A 9,716-nucleotide genomic window follows, 5' to 3' on the forward strand; every position below is an offset into this window, starting at 1 on the left:
AAAATAAAATAAATAAATCACTGTCTTGTTATCTCTTGTTATTTTTTATTTTGCCTCTGAATTATTCACTTTAGGGGTTACAGGTGACAATAGATCTCCCTGCTCGAGGTTAAGTTATGAATGAACAGACTCAACAGTGAGAAGTGTCTGGGGAGAGGGAAGTCTGCACACCCTGGCTTAGACTTCTACCCTCATGACTTGGCACAGATTTGAGGTGTCCAACAATCTCAGCTCTGTCCCTCCCCTCTCTGTGTTTAAAAGGGGCAGCAGAGGAGAGCTGCCTTCAGAGAAAACAATACTAACCACTAACCAACAGTATGGCTGAATCATGGATGGAACATTGTTACAGCTCATAAAGAAGGAAACCAACAAGAGAGGAGCAGGTAGGCATGACTATTTTATTCAGAAAGAAGCAATTTAATTAAGAACACTTTTATTTTTTTATTTTTTTCATTTCGGCAGAACTAAACGTGTGCCATTTTAGTGTGTGACTGTTACAAGCAAGTGTTCATAAAATTTAAATGAGAGCGGTCACATAATAACTGTTCACAAATAATGTTACATGTTAGACATCTAACCTATGTAAAGACCATTGTCTTTGGCTCTGAATTTTTGCTAGTTATTTTAAGATTTCTGTGCTGTTTAGGTGAATGAAAATGAACAACCCTTCTGTGTTGAACAAAGAGCTGTTTATCCCATGTGGAGAGGTGCTGCTGGTGGTAGTGGAGGTGCAGAGGGCACGGAGCAGGTACAGGTCTCTGCTGAGAAACAAGAGGGGCTCCTCCTTCCTCTGTGTTTCAGGTATGCACTTTACTGTCGTCAGGTTATATTGAACTGTAGCTGTGATCATTAGACCAATGCATCTTTGTGTTGTCTATTCAGTGACAAAGAGCAAACCTGAGCAGCTCCACATCACAAAGGTAAAGAGGAGCGGAGACTCTGGCCTCACCAGAAGGTCCCAGTGGAAAGTGGAGGAACTGCGGCAGGTTAATGGCATAAACCCATACAAGGTCAGAGCATATACAGGAGGTTTATGTCATCTTCCCTTATAGGGATCAAAGCTGTTGCAAACAATCTGATGACATATAAGACTGTCAAGTTCTTTGGGGTTCATATTTATAAATACAGTTGGGACACTTGCACAACATCAAAGGCCTAAAGCCTAAATTAAACAAATAATAAATGTTAATAACTGCATGGCTTTCTTTGTTTACTTTGTGTCTCAGGACAGCCCCGAGTTTGAGCTGACTTTTGACAACACTGTGGACCACTGGGTGACCCGCTCTGCTGCTGACAAGTGCATCTTTGTCCAAGTCCTGTATGGGGCTTGTAAGGCTCACCTGAGAAGCCCCTCTGGATGTGTGGTGATTGTACCTGGGCCAGATGAGGGCCAGAAGAAGGCTCCAGGCACTGAGAGCGTGGGCCCCTCTCCCGGCCCTATGCCCACAAGTCTGCGCATCAGACGCAAAAGCATCGCTCCCCCAAGACAAACTCTCTTTATCAACTGCCAACCCAAGCTGACCCGAGGTAAGTCCATGAAACCAACATCTGCCATGATGCGAGTGCTGTAATGTGATATTCACCTGCTGCAGATGCCCATCGCATGAACCTAGTCATCTACCAGTGTAAAGCCCTTCTCAACCGAATGAAGAATAAAGTGGCTGCTAAACAAAAGCAGTACAGAGATCAGGGTAAGACTTAAATTATTGTAAGTAATGCTAGTTTATTGTCCAATGTATTTCCTTTGTGTGATTTATTGTGATTTGTTGGTTGCCACACCAGACACAAGTCTCCTTGATGAGAACAGTAGCTTTGTTTATTTGGGAGAGAGTAAAATACAATAGCTGTCATTTGGAGGCTGAGCGCTGTTGAACCCACTGACTGGGGCAGTGTAACTGATGAGAGAGGTACCAGGCTGTCCCAGGACACGCACTAGAGCCATTCATGGTTGGCCTCATATAAACTCAGAGACTGCCGTGGAAGAACTTGTGGAGTCATACTAACACTGTCAGCACTTTAACTGTAAGGTCAGACAAAGGACTATTGTTGTGAGTATGACACTGTAACATTGAGGCAATGGTTGCACTGTAATGCATCATTATAGCAACAAAACCATAACATGTGGAACTATTGGCTAACTAGTGTTGCTTTTTCTTTGAATGCACTCTTACTCAAAAAGGTGTGAGCTACTCTGTAACAAGATATATTCCTTAGGACTTTTGCCTCACTGTGATTATGTATGATCCTGGTTTTTAAGGTGAAGTGTTCTTTATGTTCTGAAATAAAAATTAAATAAATCACCATTTGGATTCTTACAAAAACATGGTTAAAGCAATTGAATAACATGCATACAACAACATCTTGTGTTTTTTTTGTGTTTTGTTTTTGAGCAGAGCGCTCAGGTCAGCCTGATGAAGCAGGTCTGATGAGGAGTCTGGTGCAGAGGGTCACTGTGGCTCTGGGGAGGAGGAAGAGCAAACTGAGAGCAGCTGAAGACCGGACTGAGGAGCTGAGACAGGCAGCTCAGCGCTTTGCCCAGAGTGCTCGCCAGGTCAGTCACTAACTCTCTCTGATTTTGAAATAGCTATATTTCTGTGTTGGGCTAGCCCTAAACTGCAAGACCAGACCTTATCTTGGCCTATGCCATCAGAGGTATAATGGTCCCTACAGTGGAAGGATAGCCAGACTGGATTAGACTGGAATGTAAAATATTATCACCATATGAGGGTTCATATCTCTGGGTCTCTGGTACTGTACTGATGGTAAATAAACCGCTCCTTAGTTAGAACTCCAGTCCAAATATGATGTTAGGAGTAACCAGAAGCATTTAATAAGAAATATATAGACAGGACATGGATGAATTATGAAAATAACAAAACATGCTGATTTTAATATGTTTTATTCTAAATGATCCTCAGTGGACTGGAAATATTTATTAGTTAGTTAGGTGTCTAATAAAGTAAGAGGTTGGGACTAAATAAGTTAATTCCCACTCCTTTCTGGACTTGCAGCTTTATAGTCTATGTACAGTACCTTCCATTTTCACCTGTGACTTTTCTTGGTAATTGAATGTCATACATTATTATTTCTTTGTGTCATCAAATCGCTGAGATTTGTCTTATGCTGCAATGACAGACACTTGCGTCTTTTTTCTTTTCAAATTACAGCTGGCTCTGAAGTACACTAGGTAGAGAACACATGGACCTGCAGAGGGCGACAGGAGCTGAAGAAGTCAGGGAGAATCAAGTGGCCTCTTCTAATGAGCTGGAAACAAGAGATGGTTCTATTGTTGCTTTTTAATATATAAACATATTAATAAATGTGGTGGAAACTTCTGGTGAAAATGTATATAGGTGAATGTTTGTTTTGTGATTTATCTTATAATGATTGTTATATGTCCTCTAATGGCCTCAAAGAGTTTCTGTCCCATTTAAGTGAACAATTTATTTAAAGGAGAATGTAATACTTGCTGGCCATGTCAGTTAATACAATTTGTTGTTTACAATGTCGACATAAATGTGGCACTGTCTTGTGAATCTGTGTTTTTAACATTTGTGGATGTTTGTTCATTAATGTCACTTTTGTCTACTGATTCCTTTGTCCTGTTGTCTGCTTGTTAATGGTATCCAAAACATAACAAAGAAATAAAAAAAAAATACTAACTTATCTCTTTGAAGTTTTATATATGGGACTCAAATGATACAAACCCCATGAAAACACAGTTCAGTTGTCAGTAAGATCAACATTAGATCTACCGACTTAGACTGGCAATGTTAATGAAATACTTTGAAACATCCTACACTTTTAATATATATTTCAGTGTGCTTTTTAGTTTAGACTGACTGTACTATTAAAACATGTCAGCAGAGGGCAGTGTTGTGTCACTTTGGTTCACCACTAAAATCTGTGTCCATAAAGCAACCTGAGCTGAGTGTAGGACAGAGGAAGACAAGTTTTAAACAGTGGTAAGGTAGACTTTATAACATCAAAATGTCAAAAAGCTTTACAGGTTATAACATTTTTGTCTTTTTGCTTCAAATACAGGCTATTTATTGTCGAGGTCTCAGTGAAAGTGTTGGTTGCAAATAATTATCGTTTAGCCTATGTATACATGTGTGTTGATAGATACACTCACAGGCAGACTATAGCTACATATACACACATTCAGTCTTTTCACACATTTTTTATTTTTATTTTTTTCAGAAGATGGTTGTGTGGCTGACTGTGGTTAGCCTGGTGTGACTGTCTTTTTGACTGATAATTGTGTAGCTGTAGTTCCATTAGATTTGTGTTTGGTCAGAGATGTAGTGATTTGATCTGGTGGTATTTCAATAGTCAGATTGTAATGTTGGTCTGATTTTTGTCTGATTTGAACTTCTTGTCATGCAGTTGTTCTGTCTGATTAACGCTTTATTTCAGTCTGACTGTATTATTCCCTCTTCCACATCATCACCTATACATTTTGTGTTATTATAGGTGTTTTTTTGTTTGTTTTTTTTCACTCAGAAATACCGCTAAAAACATACTTTCATTCTGAGAGAGTGGTTTCCTGTCCACAGATCTGACCTGACCTTGTGCATAGATCTGACCTGACCTTGTGGCGTTACCCGCTTGTCTCCATGAAGATAAGTCTTTCAAAGAGCCCTGCTTTGGTCAGACTGTGTTTTTGTAGTTCACACTGGTGCTTGGTTTGATTTTGTGACTATCGGTTGGATATTTTGACCATAGTTTGTTTTTTGCCTTATTGCTCTGGTCTGATTGTGTTTCCCTTGGTGTTAATACTGTAGTTTAGTGTGATACTTCGCTCTGATTGCATTTCCATAGTTTAATTTGCTGCTAATACTTGGTCTGATGCTTCGGTCTCATCACATTACCATGGTTTTGTTTGGTGTTAATACTGTAGTTTGGTTTCCACTGGCCGTTAATACTGTAGCTTGATCTAATTGTGTTTCTATGGTTTTCAGTAGGGTGTTGAATAGTTTGGTCTGATTGTGTTTCTATGGTTTCATTTGGTTTTAATGCTGTAGTTTGGTCTGATTGCCTTTTTACGGTTTATTTTGGGTGTTAATGCTGTAGTTTATTCTGGTTTGATCTGATTGTGTTTCCATGTTTTGTTGTTTTCTTAATTAATGTCATAGTTTAGTCTGATTTGATGGCAATTTGATGATGTCATTGCATGTTATACTGTTTATACTGTAGTTTGGTCTAATGCTTTGGCCTAATTGTGTTTCCAGTGGTTTGTTTAGCATTAATACTGTAGTTTGGTTTGATTATGTTATCATGGTTTTCTTTGGCTTTTAAACTGTAGTTTGGTCTGGTGCTCCTGTCTAATTGTGTTTCCATGGTTTCATTGGGTGTTAGTACTGTAGTTTGGTCTAATGCTTTGGTTTCATTGTCTTTCCAGTGGTTTGTTTCGCTTTAATATTGTAGTTTGTTCCGATTGTGTTTAAATGGTTTCTTTGGGTGTTAATACTGTAGTTTAGTCTGATACTTTACTCTGATTTCATGTCCATGGTTTCATTGGGCGTTAATACTGTAGTTTGGTCTTCTCCTTTACCCTGATTGCATTTCCATGGTTTCATTTGGCATTAATACTGTAGTTTGGATGCTCCGGTCTGCTGCTTTGGTCCGGGGCGTGCTGATGTGATGGCCGTGGCAGGACAGGGTCAGTCTGATGGATGTGACATTAAGGCGAGCTGAAGCCGGAGATGCTTTCCCCAGTGCGATGGTGGCATTTGTCACTGAGCTGCTCGCGCACACTGGGCCGGCCTCAGAGCTGACTGAGATTAATGATGACGCTGCCACTCTCTTTGTCTGGACCCCCACACACCAGGCAACATACACACCACCACACGAGGACCCTCCCAAATCGCCCTAAACATATGTGATGCTGACACACGAATATGGGGTTTAAGGCGTTCGTTAAAATCTTTATATGGAGTGTCATTTGTGGTACATGTTGGGAAGGGAATCATGTGTTAGATTTTGATTTTGAATTATGTAAACGTGACCCATGCAGTTGTGTTCATATACAAGATACACATGTTTAAATCATGTACTGTAGCTCTTATAATTTCAATGCTGTTTTATTCTTGGCCATGTTGTTTTTACTTTTGTTTCTCAAGGTAATTATCAGAAAGCAGAAAGAGCCTCACAAGTCTCTCAGTTTTAATGCTGAAATCCAGTTGGTTTAGACTTAGACTTTATTGATCCACAAGGGAAATTATTTGGACACAGTAGCTCACACATCACATTATATTACAACAACAAAGAGTACAAAAATATTTATATAAACTAAACCTAAAGGACTGTCTGATCTGAATCTTCACTGCCTAATGAGTGCTAGTACAGCCTCTGCAGCTCAGTCAGTGGATGTTCTGAGCTTTCACATGAAGAATGGTCTGTCCATACACTGAGAATGAGGAAAAATTGCCTTTGTCTGCAGTTGTGATTATACCTTTTTTTTAGTGGTAGTAGTGCCGTTACTTGCAGTCCAATATTTTCAGTTTGATTGTTTGTATACGAAATCATTCTCTGGCTGTGCTTCATATCGAGACTGTAGTCTGTAAGTGATCTTGGGGGAACAATACATGGATGTACAATGCTATGTCTAACCAAATATATGGCTCCACTGAGTCTTAAAGGGACATGCTTTTGAGATAATGTATTTTTCAGTTTACATAGTATTCCCTTCAAATTGATCATGTGGGTTCAACTCTAAACCTTTTATCGTTTACACGACTTAAAAATAGATGAAAAATAAGATGTTTTTTTCAATAATCTCTATCCTACATATAGCCCACTGGATATATAGATATTTACTGTCATCAGTGATGTTTGAGATTAAATCATTAGAAATTATAATGTGTTAAATTATATCTGTAGTTTTTTCATTCTGGGTTTGGTTTGAATTTTGGAATTGTTATGCACAGACTATGAAACGAAATGCATTGTTCAAAACTGTTCTCATATTTCATACACACACATCTGATATTACAACGAGCATCATCTGGCTCTTGTGGGCCTGGTGCAGCGGTTGAATGGTAGCGAGTGTGGCTATAGAGCACATGCAGGAAAAAGGTTTGTAATGAAGAAATGGAATAACCTTAAGCGGCATGCTGCGGTGCACAGAAAATGGCTCTCCCTGGACAGATGAGGCAGCGCTCAGATGGATGGGGAATAAGCCACTTGTGTGCGGCTGGGAGACGCAGCCCAGTGCCCCGATCATCCATCATCCTCTGACACTTTCACTTACATCTGCAGCACATACATATAGATGTAAGCCCTGCAAACAGCACCGTGCCTCTGCTTTGTCTGAATGTGGAGCTACACCTTCAACAAGCCACATATGAAGCATGGAGAGAAAGTGTGCAATTAGCAAATGCGATAATGAATTGTTCCTAATGATGTGTCTCCAGGTTGGACCAGATGTTCCTCAGCTGTGCTATTTGCAATTTTGTGAATTCAATATCCGCATCGAAAACCAGTGTTCCCTTTATTCCCGTCTGTGATGGAATGTTTAGACTTACTGCTTAGTTTGAGTAATACATTTGCAAAGCACAAAAATGCTGCAAAAATTTAGAGCAATGAAACTTATTATGAGTACATAGGGATGTAAAATGTTGACATACCTTAATGTGTAACAGTATAAAAGAAGCTGGTCGCCTATGGACAGAACATGATGTCTGATGGAGAAATTATAAGCCCACTATAATCAGCTGGGGGCTCATACCAACACACATTAAAAGTATGAAAAAATACTGTCAAGGCTTCAAATGGCATTGGTTGTAGTAAGTTCTGCTTTTTGTTTTTGCATTTGAGAGTATAATTTAAGGTTCTGTCAAAAAGGTCTGGTCCCAGTCACGGAGGTGTGAGAACATGTCCCCTGCTGCTCCTGTGAAATAGCCCCATGCTCAGCTACACATGAGTGGGAGTAGAGTCCAGAGGGTCTGTAATGCTCCAGTGAATGGAGGTGTGCTGGGCCCCGGGCCCCAGGGACACAGCTGATGAATGTTGATTAAACACATCCCAGCACTGGATGGGCAGTGACTGTGGAGCACGGACAGTGTGTTTAATGGGGATCTACTTCAGGTGTAAGAGCAGATACCATCTCCTCTGATGTTAGGAGCTGGACATCACATGTTTCACATCATCACCTCCTCCACTATCCTCACAGTGCAGTATATAGGACCACTAGAGTACACTAGAGTAGAGTATGTCTGCTCCAGTGTGCACAGTGTAAACCTGCTCCAGTCCAGTGTAATGAGCATCCTCCCTGTCTGAGGCCCATGCAGGCCCGCCCCTGTGTGGGGGGACAGGTGTCTAACAGAATGATGAATGGCCCTGTTTGTGCCTACATAATTGGCTGCTGGCTGTTTGGCCCGAGCCTGGCTAGCTGTCTACCGGGCAGCCACCCATCTGTCAATCAGCGGCCCACTGCCGCCCGGCCGACCTCTGATAGCGATGCTAATGTGCAGTGCCTTTCTCTGATTGGCTGGACGTGCTCTGGTCCAAGCTAATCCATTACAGCTGTGACAGTAATAATCTCCACCAAACACAGGGTTGCCGTGTGCTAAACGTTATTTGACCGTTCCTGTCAGGCGGCTGCAGGCTGGGTGATGGATGAGGCCGAGTGTGCCGCGCTCATTCATCACTCCTGACTGCGCCTGTGCAGGTCCATGCTGCTGGCTTTATGTGCCTTTTGATTACTTTCAATTGAGACTTGTTAGAGTTAGTTTGGACAATTGGTCTTAGCCCATTCAACACTAAAGGGCATTTCATAGAACAAGACAAACTGGGCAATCCCCATGATCATATTCAAGTAAATCATATTGGCATGTTTTTAGAAACCTCTTCCTCTAATCTTCCATACAAATTTACACAGGCTATTCTCTCATCTCATTTTTGGACAGTTTTCAGCAGCCCTAGTGCACACAGAGACAGCAAGAACACCAGCCAAATCACCAGGAGACCTCCAACTTAGAGGCATAGTGGAATGGCAGAAGACTTATTTCATATTAATCTTAATTTAAAAGGAAGAAACTGAGAGAATTAAATAGTTTATAACTATTTACACTTCCCTGTGCACAAATCTAACTACACTAAATGTAAACATTTTTATTAGATGAACTGCTTCTACAATGTCAACATCTGTAGCTGCAGCTGTGCTTAAACCTTCTCTTGGTGGTTTAACAACAGGTTAACACATCAATTGAAAGAAAAAATAATGGTGATGTTGCACACTTTCAACTATTTTACAGTGTTGTTGTTCTTCAATGTTTTGTTTTTCAAAAGACAGTGCAAACGAAAGGAAGGGCAAAGCAATTATAACACCTCTATGAATTTCTATATTAAGGAGTACACAACTATCAATCATGTATTTGCTGGCAAAAAACAACAACAAAAGGCTGACAGCTTACAGAAAACAGGTGAGGTTTAGCAAAAGACACAGGAGATTTCACAACTGGTACCTAAAGCTACATCAAAACCGCTTTCAGTGAGCTGGGCTTTTTTTTCTCTATTTCTTTTTACACAATTGTCATAAGAACCTCCTCACTAGTGGATGCAAAGCTATGTGACATCTACTGTTGGAACACATGTAGTTGATCCAGAGTGGACATGGGCGTGTTTGTGTGTGTTTGTGTGTGTGTGTTGTCTTGCAGATGAATCCCGGGTGGTGTGAGCTCCTCTCTGCAGTGAGCTGACAGGGCTGTGAT

General features: G+C 40.6%; 1 protein-coding gene across 1 annotated transcript; it reads left to right on the top strand.

The window, feature by feature from the left end:
- The first annotated feature begins 315 nt into the window (after positions 1 to 315).
- On the top strand, positions 316 to 8,660 carry LOC110156596 (uncharacterized). Its single transcript, XM_020920800.2, has 7 exons — positions 316 to 383; positions 647 to 801; positions 883 to 1,010; positions 1,227 to 1,527; positions 1,593 to 1,691; positions 2,394 to 2,551; positions 8,601 to 8,660. The coding sequence occupies exons 2-7, from the start codon at positions 651 to 653 to the stop codon at positions 8,658 to 8,660; spliced, it is 897 nt and encodes a 298-aa protein (XP_020776459.1). The 5' UTR covers positions 316 to 383; positions 647 to 650.
- Positions 8,661 to 9,716: the final 1,056 nt, after the last annotated feature.

The sequence above is a fragment of the Boleophthalmus pectinirostris genome, unplaced genomic scaffold (assembly GCF_026225935.1).
Source record: "Boleophthalmus pectinirostris isolate CB_2022bp ecotype Guang Dong unplaced genomic scaffold, ASM2622593v1 HiC_scaffold_13, whole genome shotgun sequence".
NCBI classification, from domain to species: Eukaryota; Metazoa; Chordata; class Actinopteri; order Gobiiformes; family Gobiidae; genus Boleophthalmus; species Boleophthalmus pectinirostris.

What these genes read in the sequence shown, in the direction of transcription:
- LOC110156596 (XM_020920800.2), top strand. Translation starts at nt 651, where the DNA reads ATGAAAATGAACAACCCTTCTGTGTTGAACAAAGAGCTGTTTATCCCA. An exon ending in ATGGCATAAACCCATACAAG is followed by an intron (nt 1,011 to 1,226) that starts GTCAGAGCATAT and finishes TTTGTGTCTCAG; the next exon opens with GACAGCCCCGAGTTTGAGCT. An exon ending in CCAACCCAAGCTGACCCGAG is followed by an intron (nt 1,528 to 1,592) that starts GTAAGTCCATGA and finishes CACCTGCTGCAG; the next exon opens with ATGCCCATCGCATGAACCTA.